Source organism: Sminthopsis crassicaudata, chromosome 2 (assembly GCF_048593235.1).
Source record: "Sminthopsis crassicaudata isolate SCR6 chromosome 2, ASM4859323v1, whole genome shotgun sequence".
Classification (NCBI taxonomy): Eukaryota; Metazoa; Chordata; class Mammalia; order Dasyuromorphia; family Dasyuridae; genus Sminthopsis; species Sminthopsis crassicaudata.
Window position 1 is genome coordinate 504,974,755 of NC_133618.1, and position 18,490 is coordinate 504,993,244.

The following is an 18,490-nucleotide window of genomic DNA, read 5'->3' on the forward strand; positions in this document are numbered from 1 at the left end:
CATTAACTTTACTAAGAAAATGATTCCTCAAGGAATTTATTCCTCAGTTATGTAAAAATGAGATGTCTTCCCCAAGAACTAAAAGGAAAACAAGTTCAGAAGCAGTGATGGTAGAGAGACTTTGCAAACTAGATCACTGAATTAAAGTGCATTTTACAGTGAAATCATGGAATAAAAATAGAATTCAGAGCAAAAGATCTCTAATCTGTGGAATTCACACTTGTAGGAAGGCAGGGTATCTATTGATTTTCTATAAATGGAAATTAATGATTTCCATACCTGACTGGAGGGTTACTATTTGTTCTCCAGTTCTGAGCTTCTGAACTGAGATATGAGTTCTGGGTTATGGTTTCTTCAAATTAGTGGCATTCAGAAGCAAAAATTCCTTCCTGACAGAGCATACTCCCTTTTTGTTACAGGTAAGACCATATTTGGATCCTATGAAGAAAATGCTCTAATTTTTCCTTTGAAGAAGTAAAAAATACTATACTGAATTATGTTGGGTCAGTTCTTTTTTCCTTTCTAGGCTTCAGTTTCCATCCTTGTAAAATGATGAAGCTGAACTGCACAGTTCTTAAGGTCTTATTTTTACAATACAATTGCCAATGGTAATGTAGAAGAATTAAGGAGACAAATCAAAACAGGATTAGACATTCCTAGAGAGGAAAGATGTGATGAACTACTGATATAGAAGGAACCATCTATTTTCATACATGACCTTTCTATCCAGCACTTAACATGGTACCTAGTACACAGTAGACACTTAACAAATGTTTGTTGATTGATATGTTGGTTTATTTTGTCTGACTTCATTTTTTTTTTTTTGTGAAGCATCCTAGTTTAGTGAATAGTCCATTGGATTTGAATTCAGAAAGAGTTTAAACCCCATGTCAGACGTTTGACCAAAAGTGATGATTTTGGTCATCACTTTATTTTTCTGAGCCTCAGATTCCTCATCAATAAAATGGACTCAATAGTCTTTAAGGGACCTCCCAGCTCACTCTATGATTTTATGGATATTGGTTATGAGGGAGAACTCTGCTGCATGGTGAGTATGAAGTGGAATATCTTTGGGAAATGAAAATAATGACTTTTGAAACATCAATTAAACATTCAAAAATACAAAACCAAAGGGACAGATAATTCAAAACACACAATAAAAATAAGCTCTACTTTCTCTTAAAAAAAAAAAAAAACCCGCATCTATTTGGCTTCACATTGCACAATTTTATTTCTAGTTTAATTTTAAAAAAATATAAAACCTTTTTCCTAATTATGTTTTGTTTAGCCTGAGCTCAAAATTAGCTTGTATTCCCTAAGTACATATGAATTGTCAGCAGGTGTTGGTGATAGGGGATTAACAATTTCATAAAAACAACAACAACCCCCTCCCACAATTTCATCATCACCATCAGCCAGAGACTACTGTGTTAAGGACTGCCAGACACATTGAATTAAATAGAACAAGGCAGTTATATTTTGCAATGGATAGAGCATGGACCCTGGTGTCAATGTTTTCTAGCTATGTGACCCTGGGCAAGTTATCTTATCCCAATTGCCTCACAAAAAAGAATGGAATATACAATATGTGGAATATTGTCCAAAGCTGGACACCTCCTTAAGGAAGAAGGATGTTGATAATATATAATGAAGGTGACCAGGAAGGTGAGGGGACCTAAAACATTGTTTATATGAGGACCATTGAAATATTGGGTTTGTTTAATCAATGAAGACATGGGGTAGGGGCACTTGAGTCATCTTCTTTAAATATCTGAGGGAATGGCATGTAGAGGAAAGAGATTTGTTTTGCTCAGTCCAAGGGAGCAGAAGTAGGTAGGCAGAAGTTATCAGGGGTAGATTTTGGGATGAATAAAAGGAAAACTTTCCTAATGATGAGATATATCTAAAAATGGAATGGGATGTTTTAGGGAAATTCATTCCTTTCCATTGCTAGGGGTCCTTAGTAGAAGCAGGGAGATCTGTCTGGCATGTTTTAGAGTCAATTACTACTTCAAGTAGGGGCTGAAAAAAGATGAACTCTGCTGGTCTTTTCAATTTTACTATGATTTTAGAACTTCCTTTTAGCCTTCTAGAGCTACTTCCTCCAGCAGCCTTCCTTCCTAACATTCTCTGAGTTAGAGAGTGACCTTTTTCCCATACCTCATCATGGTTTGGAAGGAACACAAGTCCTCAAGGTACATGCCAGTAGAACCCAAACTCTCGGAGGTCCTAGAAAATTGGGGAAGCTGTGTACAAATGTGGACCCAACAATAATTTTTGACTTTGGGCTAGCCTAGAAACATTCATGGAAAATTGACCAGAAGATTGGTCATCAGATGAGGGATTTAAATTCATTTATTTGTTTATTTGTTCACTCATTTGTTTGTTTATTTAAAGCAATAGAAGCTCATGAATGCTCCACTAAGTCATGGAGAAAATGTAGTCTATACCTAAAGAGAGAAAATATATATTAGAATCAATAAATCTAAATCTGTTAGAACTGGAAAAGATTTGAGAAGTCATTTAGTCCAACCTTCTACTCCTCTTAGCCCAACCCTATCACTGATTCCATTTTTACATATGAGAAAACCGAGGCCCAGAGAATAAATGAAAGGCTGGGACTGAAAAAATTAATTTTTAAAAATATGCAAGAAACTTTGTCCTATCTCTGGCTACTATTTGCAAATAGGTATAGATAAGAACTAATTCCAAACAAGTTCCCAAGTGAGTAATATATATGAAGATAAATGAGAATTCACTACAGTTGGTACTTAGAACAGGACACAGATTTAATTCAATAAACATTTATTAAATGTCCACTACATATAAGATATTGTTCTAGATGCTAGGGATAGAAGAAAAAAGTAATATTTATTCATTCAATAGGTATTTATTAAATGCCTACTGCGTGCAAGACATTGTTTTAGATGCTGTAGATACAAGGACAAAATGACATAAATCTAATAGACATCAGTACCTATTATATGTAATGCACCGTGGTAGGCCCTCGGGGATAGAAAGACAAAAACTTAAAAAATCAAATTTTAACCCAGACAGTTCTGGCCTTTAGGGAACTTACATCCTACTGAGGGTCAGAGGGTATATGTTATATATAGATAATTATAAATCAAAGTTGAGAATGATGGGGATAAAAGGACAAATCTGGATAAGAGTGATCTGGAAAAATCTGAGAAGGGAGAGATGACTTTCAGTTAGAGAGATTGGTTAAAGTGGACCAGATGGTAGCATCTGAACTGAACTTTGTCGGAGAGAAGGATTTTGCAAAATAAAAATGAAAAAGGAATACATTTCAGTGATGGGGAATGCCCTGAGTCCATGGAAGGAAGAGATAGTATGTTTGGTCCAAGGAACTGCTATAATATCCTAATCCACAATACACCAGAGTTCAACTCAGCACTTAGTTGCTTTCACCCTTGGGATGGTTTTGCAATAGTCCAATAAGTAAGTATTGTAGACATAGTCTGTGTTTTGCACTCAGATGGTTATGGGATCAAAATTAAATATGTAAAGAGATTGAAATCAAAGAAGGGATTAAAAAGAGAGAGAGAAACTAGAAAAGCAAAAGGGCTTTGAGATAGCCTATTAAAATATTAAAATTGATTTTAAATTAGGTCTCCCCTTCCCCCCACCAAAGTCTCTTGCTTAGTTGAATTGAAAACAGTGTTTGCTTTTAGATATTGCAGCTGCCAGACAGGCCTAGCTCTGTAGCCTTTGAAAGTAATATTCACTGAAATATGGACTGAAGTAGGAGAACTGGGCTTTGAGGGCAGGAGAAGGGGAGCTGAGGGAATTTGGGGGCTGCTGGTTTTCCACGGCTGTGCTTCTACGTCAGCAAAATGGATATGACTTTGAGCTTGAAAGGTCAGGAGGAGGTTGGTATCAAGAGCACGGCTTGGTGAGAATGGTACTTTGGCGTGTACTGATGGGTGCTTTGGAAAGACCAGGGGTCGGAATTGGAACCAGCAAGGTCAGTAACAGCTACTTAATACTATTATTTAGACCCACAGGTTCAGACCTTGCTCCTTTAAAAACATAGACATCAAAATCCAGCAAGGAAGTCTAATTAGTTCACTTTTCTAAACTCCTTTATCTTTGGGACCACTAGGGTGTTCCTCTCCCCTCCTCCACTCTATACATTTTAAGATTTGATGTAATCCCTTTTAAAAATGCATTCCTTAGATCATATGTTCAAAAAATATTTATTAAGTACCTGGTTTCAAATCCTGGGCAAACTTTATGCTTTCCCCAGGCTGCTGGTTGCAAATAAGTCTGGATGAGAATGAGTCCCAATCAAGTGGGTGATGTATATGAAGACAAGTGAAAATGCCCTACCTTTGGTAAACCTCTCTCTGCATTAATATCTCCCTTTGTAAAATGAGAATATTGGACTAGGTAGCCTCTAAGCTCTCTTTCAGTTTTAAATCTATAATCCTAGGATCTTTTACATGTAATGCAATGACCTAGGCACTGGAAATGTTACCAAGTTGAAAAAACCATTTTTCCCACCCCAGTCCCATATCTGGGTTGGGGGGAGGGTGTTTCCTTCTATTAATTTTTCTATAGAACTTGGAAATCAGCTGAATCATTCTTCTCAACCTCCAGCCTCTATCTGCCTAATGCTTGCAGAGAAGGAAGGCTGTGATCCTTTGCCCAGGAGGGAGCTGAAAGAAAAGCAAGCAGGGATGGGGTATCTGCTGAAGCTGATTATGGCTGGAGTGGGACGAGGGATTTACTGCCTTCTCTCCTAGCTTCTCACTTCTTTTTTTGCTGAAAAGTCAAACAAAGAAACTGAAGGGCTTAACGGAAGGCTCACAATTGCTGCTGCTAGGCAATAATGAGTCTCTTGTTTTCTAGTTGGAGTGAAGTGGGAATGTTCCAGACCTGATTGGGTAGCTAACGAGTGCTTGTGTATTGTGATACACAGCAAATATTATGATTATGATTGTGATTGTTAACCACGAGTAACCATGCTCCCATTTTCTCTGTTGTGGGAGTAATTTAACAATGTACATAGCTCCCAACACAGCAGGCAGTAGTCCACATACATTTTTTTTTAAAGAACACTGGATAAAAAGAAATAAAATATTGAACAAAAGGCAGCAGCTTTCTCTTATGTACAGTATAGTTTTATTTAGAATTTTCCCCCTTCACTTAGTACCTGTTCCAGTCAAATTGGCCTGCTAATGCTTGGTATTCCATTGCTTTTACACAGGCAGGGCCAACTCTCCCTCACCATATCTGGTACTACTACAGTCCTTCCTCATCTCGTCCTCCCTGAATCCCTAGCTTCCTTTAAAACATCAGTTGGATATCATGTCCAATGGGAGACCTTTCATCATTCTTTCCATCATTAGCATGATCCTATCCTCTTTATTTTTAAAAAATAATTTTGCCTCAATTATATGTAAAAATTTTTTTAATATTCATTAAAATTTTTGTCCTGTATTTTTAAAAATACTGATGCCTTTTGTTTTATATCTGAAGTCTTTTCAAGATATAATTATCTCTTTCCTCCTGAAATACTCTTGCATTTACTTGTCTATGGATAAATTCTCCCCTACCAGTGAAATGTAATCTCAATGAAATCACAGGCTCTTTTTATTTGTCTTTGTATCCCCAGTACCTAGAACAGTGTCCAGAACATAGTAAATACTTATTAAATGTTTATTGACTTGAATTGGAATGGATTGAGTCCCATCAGTGTGTGCTGGAGCTCAGCTTATGAGCCAATAGTTAACTTTTCAGTGTGAGCCTTTACAATTCAGAAATTGCAAATCTTACAAATTAGGATTTAATTGATTGTTTTGTTGATTTTTAGACTTAAGAAAGTCATAGAGAAAATGCAGATTAAACTTATAAGTGTATTATTTTTCTTAGAGAGTTGGTTGATAAACATTTACTTATCCATTTCTGGCAAGGCACAGACCAACCAATCAATCAAGTACCTATTTTACATATTTATATACCCAGGGTCATGTAAAATTTTGGGAGGTGGAAAGGGGTCACAAGTGAAAAAGCTTAAGAAGTACTGTTCTACTGCATGACTACCATATACAATGTACTTGGAGACAGGATGACAAAATCCCTACCTTCAAAGAGTTTATAGTATGATAGAGATTCAAAGATGATAACCAGATAAGTAAATGGATTTGGAGTATGGAAAGTACAAATAAGAAAGTACAAAAAAGTTCTGGAATATGGTCATTAACCTACCCCAAAGGCCTATTTAGTTTTAGAGAAAAGTTCAATTGGGGAAATTTGCCCCTGTTCTCACAAAGGATTCAGTGACTCACTAACACAGTAGGGAGAGAACTGCAAAATTAGATGTTGTCTAATTTTGAGACTAGTAATTTTGTCACAACATAAAGTAATTTTAAAAGGAGGATTTTCTATCCAGAAATGACTTTTAATGTTAAAAAAAACACACACCAAAGAAATCAATAAAACCTATTTTTAAACAAGAAAGAGTATATTGACAAAAAAGAAAATCAGGAAAGACCTCACATAGAAAGTGACACCCAAACTTTTCTTTGAAGGAAGCTAAGGGTCCTAGGAGGCAGTAGTGAAGAGAGAATGAATTCTAGATATGGGGGACCCATTTGTGTAAAAGACACTAGTTAACTTTTGTAGCTCTCTCCCACCCTTCTCATGAGCTATGGAACCCAGAATAACAACAGAGGCAAATCATAGTGCTAAAATGGGAAGGGACCCTGAAAGCCATTTAGAAACTGAAGCCCTGGCAATTTAGGCAATTTATTTGTAAGTATTTTTCCTAAGTAGTAAATATCAGGAATGATATTTGAACCCTGTTCTTCAGACTCCAGCATCTGTACTCTTTCCATTATACCATAGATTCTCCTACATGTTCTTTCGCTTGAAACTGAATAGATCTTTGGGCCCTCAGAAATGCCTAAGCTTCTCCAAGCTTTATGATCACACAGAAGACACATTTGTTTTATTTTCTTAGAAATAAACATCAAGACAAAACCAGTTCCCTAGCACCATTTGCTCAAAGCCAATTCTCTTCCTTAGGGGCTTGTCAAGTCAATCTATGACTGTGCACCAGCCCGTGAAATTAACATTTTTTTTTATTTCTTTAAAGACAAACTTCATGAGTCTAGACTAGCTTTGCTTTCTGTAATCGCTGACTTTGATGTCATCTCAGGAGAGGTGACAGGGAAGCAGATTTGCAGAAGGCATGAATTTTCATACCAGAGATCAGTTCTTAAATGACCGTGACTCAGCTTTCTCTCAGAGTTTCTTATCCATTTTTTGAATCCCTTTGACAGTCTCATGAAACTCAATAAATTTAAGTACATAAACAAAATATAACAGAAATCAATTATATTGAAAAATAATGATCAAAATATTAAAAAAATAAAACAAATTCATGAATCCCAAGTTAAGAATCTTGTGAAGCAAAGAACGAGCAAATGAGATCCAATGAAAAATTAATCTATAAGTACTTGCTTAGTCATATCCAACTCTTTGTAATCCCATCTGGGGTTTTCTTGGAAAAGATTCTGGAATATTTGCCATTTTCTTCTCCAATTCATTTTACAGATAAGAAAACTGAGACAAATTGACTTGAACAACTTGTTCAGGGTCACATAGCTAGGAAGGGTCTAAAGACAGATTTGAACTCAAGAAAATAAGTCTCATTGACCCTACCACTCTAGCCACTGCTCCCCTATAAATGCTCATTGTGTTCAATTATCCTTCCTTACAAGTCCTTATTTTCCCATCTTTGTATTGTTGCTCCCACTATTCCCTAGTCTACAATGCTGTCTTTGCCAGTTTTTAGTGCCTTGACCAAGCCTGCTCCATCATTGCATACCTTCTCCCCTATGTGTAATCATCATCTTTACTACCTTAACTCAAACAACACTTTAATTTTTTTTCATTTAATCACATTTTTCCAATTATATGTAAAAATAGTTTTTGTAAGATTTTGAGTTCCAATATTTTTTCTCCCTCCCTAGGCTACCTCCCTCCTCCCCAAGACAGCGAGCAATCTGATATACATGATGCATAATCATTAAATAATACTTTAGTTCTATTGCTCCTTAGTGCACTTTTTATTAGATATGTATTACAGTTATCGCTGGTTAAGTCTCATAGTTTTCTCAGGCTGTGAACTTCATGCAAGCAGGAACTATGTCTTCTTTGGGGCCCAACACAGTATACTCTGTACACAGTAGGTGCTTAACAAATAGTGATTCTATTGTTTGTATCTGTGGTCTTAGTGTCCCATTGGAGGAAAAAAAAATAAGCATGAAACAGTTAAAGTATCATCAAGCTAGCTGGAGGTGGTCCTAAAGATGACTTGGCTCACTCTACATTTTGCAAGTGAGCCCTGCCCTTGAGATGTTTATATTTGAAGTGAGGAGACAAGACTAACCCATACAACAATGGGGTAAAGTATAAACTTCACATGAATGCAAAGCATCTCAGGAGGAGCAAAACACCCCAAATCCAGCAATATTTTCATTTCACAGTCATGCATTAATAGCATTAGAGAGCATGTTGAAGTTTACAAGGCTCTCTCTTTATCAGCTAATCATCATATCCTTGGGAGGCAGGTATTATCATTAATTGTCATTTTGCAGATGAGAAAACTGAGGCTTGCTCAGGAGTCACAAAGTTGAGTATGTATGGTAGGCTTTGAACTCAAGTCTTCCTGATTAAATGTTTAGTTCTCTACCACTCTTTCCCTACTAGGTCCCTCAATAAATACTTGCCTTGTTTAGAACATTATTTTCAATGATAGAAATACAAAGATAGAATAGAAAACAGTTTCTGTCTTCAAGGAACTTACATTTTATTGAGAGAAACAACATATAAACTGATGAATTGATACACAATCCATATTGGGCAAATTGAGTGGTTGGGGAGTGGGAAACCCTAGTTGCAGGAATATAAGGGAAGGTTTCTTTTTTTAAAAAAATCTTTGTTTAATTCTAAATTTAACAAATATCAGAGCTCCAACACTTCTATAAAACCTAGACTAAAAAAAGCAGATTATATGTGAGACAATATTATATATGAGTCTATATTACACATAGGTGCATTTTTTCAAAAAGATTATGGAATATATTCAAATGCTGTCTTATTTATCTGTATTTCCTTTTGAACTTCTCTTGTTCTAGGCATTTAAAAAATACTTCAAAGACTCTCTTCTTTGTCACTAGCTCTTCTCTCCTTCCTCTTAATGACAAAAAACACAATTTTTTTTTTACCAGTACACATAGTCAGATAGAACAAATTCCCACATTGAATCATGTTCAAAAATGTCTCATTCTACACTGAGAGGTCCATCACCTGTTGGTGGGGAAGTGGGTAGAGGGCTTCCTTATCAGTCTGCTGGAGTCATGGTGAACTACTGCTTCAAGCAAAGAAATGCCTCTTGAAATCTAACTAGATCACTAAGCGAAAATATAAAGAGCAAATCCCATATTAAAGATACTCAAGATGTCCCCTAAGGATTCTAACAAGCAGAGGATGAGACAGGATTCTAGGTGGGAAGGGATAGGAGGAAGCAGGTCAGTGCTGTTAGGATTTCAGAAAGGATAGAGATTTGGAAGGATTTGGAAGGTGTAAACAAAGAATACTCTCTGAAGGATACAGGACCCTAGTCAGATTTGGGTCAGCCAGAGGAAACAATTATTGACATTTCAGAAGTAAGGTGTATATGTATTGACATGATACAGTGAGATAGACTGATTAGATTATCCCATTAATAAATTGTAGGAACCACCGATTTCTGACATCAGCTATTCAGGTAGGTGCATGTGTTAAAAAAGTGTTAAAGTGTTAAAGGCCAGACATAGTCCTTAGCATTTTTTTCTTTGTTGCTTATAGCATCCCTACAGTTTGGTTCTACTATTATCCCCATTTAAAAAATGAGGAAACAGGAAAGACTACATAGCTAATATCCAGGGTAAGATTTAAACCCAAGCCTTCCCTCTCTGAGTCCAATCCTTTGTCTACCACATCATGCTGCCTCCCATCTAATTTAACCCCTAGTTTTACAGGTGAGAAAACTGAGGCCCAAAGAAGTTATTTTCCTAAGAACCCAAGTAATAAGTAGAAGAGCTTTGGATTTAAAACTCATCTCTTGATTCCATTTTCAATATGGTTTCCACTGTACTATAATTGTCTTAAGAAGGTGTATGGTTGTACTCAAAAGATCAGATCTCAGAAAGCCGTGCCTCAAGGAACTAGGAATGAATAGTCAGACCTCTACTAAAACTGGCTAACCCAGAATAGGGGAACCAGACAGAATGTGCAGTGATGAGTACCTAATAGGGTAACTTTAAAATTATGCAGTGTGTCCACATCTGGGGTATACTAGAGCCTTAAAGAAAATAAGAAAGATAATAGTCAGAAATAATTTTCAGTCGACTATGAACTAAGTTGCTATGGCCCTACCTGAGTCTTTACTGGGTCCTGAATTATGGAGACACTAGCTAAAAAACCAAAGGAGGGAGTGAAGAAGAGTGGTTTGGAGACAGAGAACACATATGCAGGGAAATGACGAGACAGACAGAGACAGAGAGATGGAGATGGACAAAGATTATCCAAAATTAGGGTGTCAGGGGTAAAGTCAAATATAACTCATAGCTTGTAGACCTCAAAAAAAGCCAAGTTTGAGGGTAAGGAAGCACTTTACTGGTCTAGCCATTCAAGGATATGTAAGAGAGAATGAAATCAATTCAGTCTAGTTTAATTCCCTCTGATGATGTCCAGGCACCATTACAGTCAATTAAAGAGGGGTAGAGAATGAAAAGCCTTTAGCCTGGGGCAGGGTAATGGGGGGAGGTCACCAGGACAATTAAATTTCCAGCAGGCAAATGTAATTACAAGACCTGTCTCCCCTTTCCCCTTCACAGGACTAAGGCATAAATGACCATTGAGAGTCAGAGTTTGTGCACCAGAAACATGCAAGCCCCCAGCAACCACCACAGAAGAGCGTGGTGTCCCAGCTTCAAACTTCGAGAGGTGGCATCCATGTACTGCACCATGGTGGCCATATTCTTCATCATCTTGGTAGCAGCTTTGCAGGGTACAGCTCCCTCAGAAAACCATTTCCCTTACAAGGTCCCCCTGGACCCTGAGGGCATCTTGGAGTTGTCCTGGAACATCAGCTATACAGAGGAGGTGATTTGCTTCCAACTTCTAATCAAGGAGCTAAAATATGGGGTGATTTTTGGGATGTCTGACCGGGGTGAATTTGACAATGCTGATCTAGTTGTGCTCTGGAGTGATGGAAAAAATTCCTATTTTGGGGTAAGTCTTGTCTTTCTATATTTTTCCTCTTTCAGACGTCCAGTGATCCATCCCTTCCTCCTTTAATTCTCCCCTTCATTGTAATATAATTGCATTAAAGGTAATAAAATAATTTGCTCACAGCTTTTCTTTTAGCTTCTCAAGTGAGTCTGGTAAGAGAGTTTATCTTCTTTTTGCTTTGACGGTAGCTATTTTTGTAGACTGGCTCATCATCAGAATGGTGATGGAGAATCAAATGAGAAGCACACACTTAACAACATATTGCTGTTAATTCCTGTTAACAATGTAATACTACATGGGCAAGACATACATATTTTATCTAATACATACACCCAAATACGTGGTGTAGGAATTATGATTCTCATATTAGAGATGAAGAAACCAAGTCTCTAAGGGTCAAAGTGATTTGTTCCAGTAGTGGTCCAACAGTGGTATAAGAGAATGCGCTGGAGATATTTAGCTTGGAAAATAGGTAATGTGGGGTGGAGGTTCAGCTATGAAAACTGTCTTCAACTATGTCAAGGGCTACTGTGTAGAAAGGATTAGACTTGTCTGCTTGGCCCCAGAGGGCAGCAATAGGTGAAAGCTGCAAAGGCAGTTTCATTTAGATGGAAAGAAAAGCTTTTTAAGCATCAGAGCGGTCCAAAAGTGAAATGAACTGCCTTGGTAGGTAATGGGTTCTCCTTTGCTAAAGGTCTTCAAGTGTAGGTTGAATGACCTTTTGTCTGATATGTTAGCGTGGAATTCTTTTGTCAGGTATGATTTATAGGAGAGAACCAGATTTCCCTTCTGTTGCTGAAATTCTTTCAATACACACAACATAAAGCATCCCAAACTCAACAAATGTAAGCATACAGACACACAATTAACAATGCAATCTAAACTCAACGCAGATAAATTATTTGTAATACCCCAGATGAACATATGTATACCCATTATATAGCATATTCCAACCCAATACACACACAAATACAAACAGTTTAGGCACATCTAATCCATACAATGTGTATACACATACACACATATACATTTATATATGTATGTATTTTGTATACATATATGCACACACATGCACATGTATATTTTTGTATATATAGATATACACACACATACACACACATATATATGTGTATATATATATATATATATACATATATATTAAAAATACAGTCAGAAAGAAGAATCCGAATCCTACTTCAGAAACTAGTAGTTCCTTACCCATTTTTAGCCTCAGTTTTCTCATCGGTAAAACAGTGATAATAATAGCACTAACCTCACTGATTTGTTGTGAAAATCAAATGATGAAAGATATGTAAAGTACTTTATAAATCTTGAAGTCCCATGTAGGAGCTCTCTATTATCATTGTTGCTGTTCAATCAGGTGTGATTCTTCATGACCTGTGGACCTGTGGGGTTTTCTAAGCAAAGATACTAGAGTAATTTGTCATTTCCTTTAGTTTTATGGAGGCAAGGGTTAAATGAGCAGAGTAAATGTTGGGGGTTATATTTGAACACCAGTCTTTCTGACTCCAGGATGAGCATTCTATCTATGGCACCATCTAGATGCTCCAGTCTCTCTCTCTCTCTCTCTCTCTCTCTCTCTCTCTCTCTCTCTCTCTCTCTCTCTCTCTCTCTCTCTGTCTCTCTCTGTCTCTCTCTGTCTCTCTGTCTTTCTCTGTCTTCTCTCTCTCTCTCTCTCTCTCTCTCTCTCTCTCTCTCTCTCTCTCTCTCTGTCTCTCTGTCTCTGTCTCTCTCTCTCTCTCTCTCTCTCTCTCTCTCTCTCTCTCTCTCTCTCTCTCTCTCTCTCTCTCTCTCCTCTCTCTGTCTCTCTCTGTCTCTCTCTCTCTCCTCTCTCACTTTCCTCTCTGTCTCTGTCTCTCTCTGTGTCTCTCTCTGTGTCTCTCTCTCTCTCTCTCTTTCACACACACACACACACACACACACACACACACACACACACACACACAGAACATTCCAAACTCAGCACAAGGGGTATATTGTACAGAGTGTGTATTGAGATATATAATGTGTGCATTAAGATATACAATGTGTGCATTAAGATATACAATGTATGCATTGAGATAGCTATCTCAAAGACAAATGAAACCTTTTAAAGATCACCGTATTCTTGCCACTTATTTACCAATGAGGGGCATGGTCAGTCCTAGATAGGAATATTTGAAAGTCCCAAACTTAAGCCAAAGAGCAGAAAAATTTTGTCTTCCAGGAGAGCCATCCCATCAACAGGTCTGGTTAGAGTCCCAGGAAGTTTCCACAAGTCACCTGCCCTATTTAACTAGTCTTTGTGGCTTCATTTAAATGTTTCTTGACACCTACCAGGCAAATGAATAAGCAAAAGCAATGGCTTTAAATAGTTCTATAGTCATCTCTTTCCATGAAAACAGACACCAAGGGAATTTAAAAAACAAATCAAAGACAACTTTTTTTCCTTAGCAGTGAACTGAGGATAATCAAGACATTGGCCACTTTTCCAATGACTCCTTAGAATGGTAGATTTGAAACCATGGTTCAGAGCAGGATAGGGTATGGTGGGGCTGGGAAGCTGTGGGGAGGGGCCACATGGCTGGTGCTGGTGGAAGATGATCTCCCCTTCCCAAAGCAGCAGGAATCCTGACTACTCCTCAGCCTGATGCTCTTTCAAATGGCTCTGTGGGGATGTGACAGAAATATGACAAGATTACTGTTTCCTTCCTGGCAGCTTTCCCTCTCTGCTTGTCTCTTTTTGCTACTGTTAAAAGAGCTAAATCCACTTAACCTTTCTGCACACTCCAAGATTAATTTGCACAACAATTTCCTATTAAAACAAATGTCAGGCCTTTTATTTCCTCCTTTAACAATAAATTCAGCAGAGGCATTCTAGAGTTTTAAGCTGAAACCCCTAAAGATTTTTTTTGCCTTTATTTAAAGTTAATCCTTTTATATCTCAGCAACACGTCCTTGTGAAATTTTGAAGAAAAAATTTTGTTTCTCTCTTTAAAAACAATAAAATATATTTTTATTCCTAGATTGTGATTTAAAAGCAAAACTGAATAGCTGCAAGTCAATAAGACACAGGTGTGCCTGAGATATTTCTAGTGAGATTGGTTTCCTCTGAATGTGAAGGACTCTGATTTCTGACATGGGGTCTTTATGCTACACTTTCCCTGCACTCTGGGATAGCAATTGCCAACACACTGATGGGGCCCTTGACTCAATATTCATACTCAAACTAAGGATGCAAGGAAAGTGGTCCCTGGCATTATTCTAAATTGATATTAGAAATCACTGGGGAAAAAATGAAATTATTACTAAGCAAATTACTTAGTCATGAATTAAGATCAGAAACATTTTAACTTCAAAAGTGAACAAAACAGGAAGCTCCTGAGGAAAGCTTCCTGATATAAATCTTTAGAATTCTCTTCCTATAACCATACCTAGACCTAAGAAGAGAAATCCCTCCTATTTGCCTGATACTTTATATATAATTCCCATCTTCTCTCATTCTCCTGTATCAATTCTAACTTCTGGCTGCACTGTCCTATATTCCATTTCTCCTCCGGCCTTCTCTCATCTCTGGGTGTTCATCCCCTTGTGCTGAGTCCCATCTCTGATACTATAAGATGAAGTGCCTATCTTTCCTCAAGGCCTGAAAAGCTGAATTGCCATTTCCACTATGGAGGCTTTCCTTCTGAATTCCTCTTGTCCTTGCCTTCCTACCTTAGATAGTGCTGTTTTGCCCCTCCATTCTCAAATTTCTCATTGTCCTTTGCCTAGATCTTTCTCTTTCCCCACCACCCCACATCACTCCAAATAGATTGTGAGCGTCTCAGAAGCTTTGTATCGTTCCTAGTCTTGTATTTCTTATATAGGAGCATCTAGATAGGACAGGGGATACAGCACTGAATCTGGAATCAGGAAGATTTGAGTTTGAAATCTGACCTTAGACACTTAATTATCATTAGATGAGTTTGCTTCAGTTTCCTTATCTGTTAAAAAAAAAAAAAAAAGCTAAAGAAGAACATGGCAAACTACTCCATTATCTTTGCCAAGAAAACTCCAAATATCGTCATGAAGAATCAGACACGACTGAGTAACAATGATTTCCTGCATTCTTCTTTGCACAAAGTAAGATTCTTAGTCGAAGCTGGAAGGACCCTCACAGGACACCAAGTCAGAAGCCCTATTCTGGGGATTCCTTTTGTGTCTGGGCTCAATTAGATGGTCCCTGAGATCCCTTCCCACTCTCAAATTCAGTTCATTTCCAATCCTGTTTCATTTAGCCCAGCCATTTTGTTTTAGAGACAAGGAAGATTAAATATGTAGATTGCACAGGTAGAACGTGGGCTTTGAGTCCAGATCCCCTGATTTCAGAGCCATTGGATCGTCCTTGTAATGGTAAATTTATTTGCATTGAGATGAAACAAAAGTTGGTAAAGAAAACCTCTTTACTGATGCAGTGCCAGACATGACAGAAATTAGGAGATAGTTTCAGGCCAGGAGAGGTTTCAGGACTTCCTCAAATAATGTTACACAGGCAACCTTCTAATAATAATATGAATAAGGACTTGCAATTTCATTGTTATAGAGATTCCCAAAGGGGGAAGTGCTTTTTCTGATTGCAGGTCAGCTTCATCTCTGCATCTTATAATAATAAGAAGGTTATACCAGAAGCTTCAATGGTGCTGCCCTCCCCAGTGCAGCTTGAATCAGATTAAGATATAACTGGAAAATATTGAACAAAATAAATAGAAATATAATGAGACATAGATATGATAATGTACTCCATAGGAGTTCTTATTTACTATTTAGTCACCTCCATTTCTATTTGAATTTGATATCCCTGGCCTAGAGCACTAAGAGATCATATAACTTGACTAGGGTCACACAGCCAGCGTATTTCACAGGATCCAGGTCTTCCTGCCTCCAAGTATAGTTTATATATATGTATATATATATATATATGTGTGTGTGTGTGTGTGTGTGTGTGTGTGTGTGTGTCAAGTCTTTCAATAATAATAATAGTAATAATAATATATAATATATCAAATAAAGTATAATATATAACACAATATAATAGCAATATATAATAGAATAATAACACGTGTGTGTTATATGTGCATATCATAATAATAGTGATAACATCACATAATATACATTTATTGCCATACAGTTGTCTTTAGTCATGTTTCCTTATGACTCCATTTGGGGTTTTCTTGGCAATGATACTGGAGTAATTTGCCATTTCCTTTTCCAGCTTATTTTACAGATGGGGAAACTGAGACAAATAGAGTTAAGTGATTTGCCCAGGGTCATACAGCTAATAAGTGTCTGGGGCTGGATTTGCACTCAGGAAGCTGAATCTTTTTGACTGCAGGCCTGTAGTTCTATCTACTGTATCACCAAGCTGCCACAAAATGTCTATATCACATGGTATATCACATGATGGAGAACTGGCCTTGAGACAAGAAAACCCGAGTTCAACTTCTGCCTGTGTAACCCTAGACAAATCATCTGATCTCTCAGTATTCTAGGTCAATGGTATCGTTATATATCAATATGTATGTGTATTTGTAAATACATATACACACACATTTAAAGGATTAACTTTAAATAAAGGGAAGGAAAGAATCTTTAGAAATTTTAACTGAAAAAATTTAGAAAATGTTTGCTAAAATTTTTTTTAGAAAAAGGGAAAAAAACAATATTCTGGATCTGATATGTTTTAATAGGAAATTTTTGTGTAAATTAATGATATAGTATATAAAACTTATACGTATATCTATATGTATAAATATAGAAACATACATCTATATACATACATATCATACATATGTATACATATGTGTGTATGTTTGTATATTCTCCCAAATATTTGTGTAGTTTTAGGCTTTAATAAGCTTACAACAGCACTAAGAGCTTTGGTATACCTTGTAACCTTTGTGAAGAGTTTAACATGCATCATCTCATTTGAGATCCATCGCAATAATCGTTTGAGATAGATATTACAATACCATTTTATAAATGAGAAGCCTGATGCTTAGAATAGTTCAATGACTATTAAGTACTAGAGCTGAGAAGGAAATTGAGGGGTTTTTGGCTTCACACCCCATCTTATGTCCACTACGAAACACTGTTTCATTGAGGACATTGTAGTGAGAAAAGCATGAAGCTAGCTAGAATCAGGACACTGGGGTGCAAGGCCTGTGTCTGTCATAAATTCTCTTCATGAGACCTTAAACAGATAAATAATGACTTCTTTTTGAGTCTGTTTCTTCATCTGTAAAGCAGAAGAATTGAATCTGATGACATTTAAGATGTTCCTTAATAAACGGATACTTACTTCCTAGTTGTGTGATCCTAGGCAAGTCACTTTGCCCTGTTTTGTCTCAGTTTCTTCATCTATAAAATGAGCTAGAGAAGGAAATGGCAAATCACTCTAGTATCCCTGACCAGAAAGCTCCAAATGAGATTACTCTGAGTTGGACATAGCTTAAAGACTGAACAATAACAACAAAAAGACCCATTTAAACATTAACATGCTCTAGTTCTATACTTGTGAGGTCTGCTAGAATAATAATCACAAAAGTCCTTGAAAGTTTGCATTTTCACAAATACTGTCTCATTTGATCCTTACAATGGCCCTAGGTGCTGTTATTATCCACATTTTTTTGGCTCAGGAAATGGAGATAAATGAGAGATTTGCTTTGCTCAGGCTCATACAGCAAGCCAATGTCTGAGACTGGTCCAGCACTCTAATCACTGTATCACTTAGCTACCTCTGATTTTCAAGGTGGTCCATGCTTTCTGACTATGTTTCTTTCTGCAGGATGCATGGACTGATGCAAAGGGGCAGATCCATCTTGATTCCCAACAGGATTACCAGCTTCTGAAAGCTCAGAAGACTTTTGGAGGACTCTTGCTTCTTTTTAAGAGGCCCATCAGCACCCATGACCCTAAAGATTATCTCATTGAGGTGAGTTAAAAGGAAAGATGTGGTTGGGGGTGAAAATCTGAAGCTCAGCTTGTAGTCTTACCCCTCCCTCTGAAGTGTGCTTAGGCCTGAATGCCTATTGAAGGTATTGCTGCCAGTGGAATTTTCATTAGCCTTCTTGGGTAGGTGAGAAGCTAATTGCAGATTTGAGAAAACCTCCTGGCCAACCTCCCATAGCAAGATGGCAAT

At 37.2% G+C, this 18,490-nt stretch overlaps 1 protein-coding gene across 2 annotated transcripts in view; it reads left to right on the forward strand.

The window, feature by feature from the left end:
* DBH (dopamine beta-hydroxylase) overlaps nucleotides 1-18,490 on the forward strand; it is a 146,870-nt gene that overhangs the window by 100,859 nt on the left and 27,521 nt on the right. For both annotated transcript variants that reach the window (XM_074294041.1, XM_074294042.1), the window contains exons 2-3: nucleotides 10,914-11,310; nucleotides 18,137-18,283. In XM_074294041.1, the coding sequence (XP_074150142.1) occupies nucleotides 10,927-11,310; nucleotides 18,137-18,283 (531 nt within the window). In that variant the 5' untranslated portion in view covers nucleotides 10,914-10,926. The remainder of the gene's footprint in view (nucleotides 1-10,913; nucleotides 11,311-18,136; nucleotides 18,284-18,490) is intronic.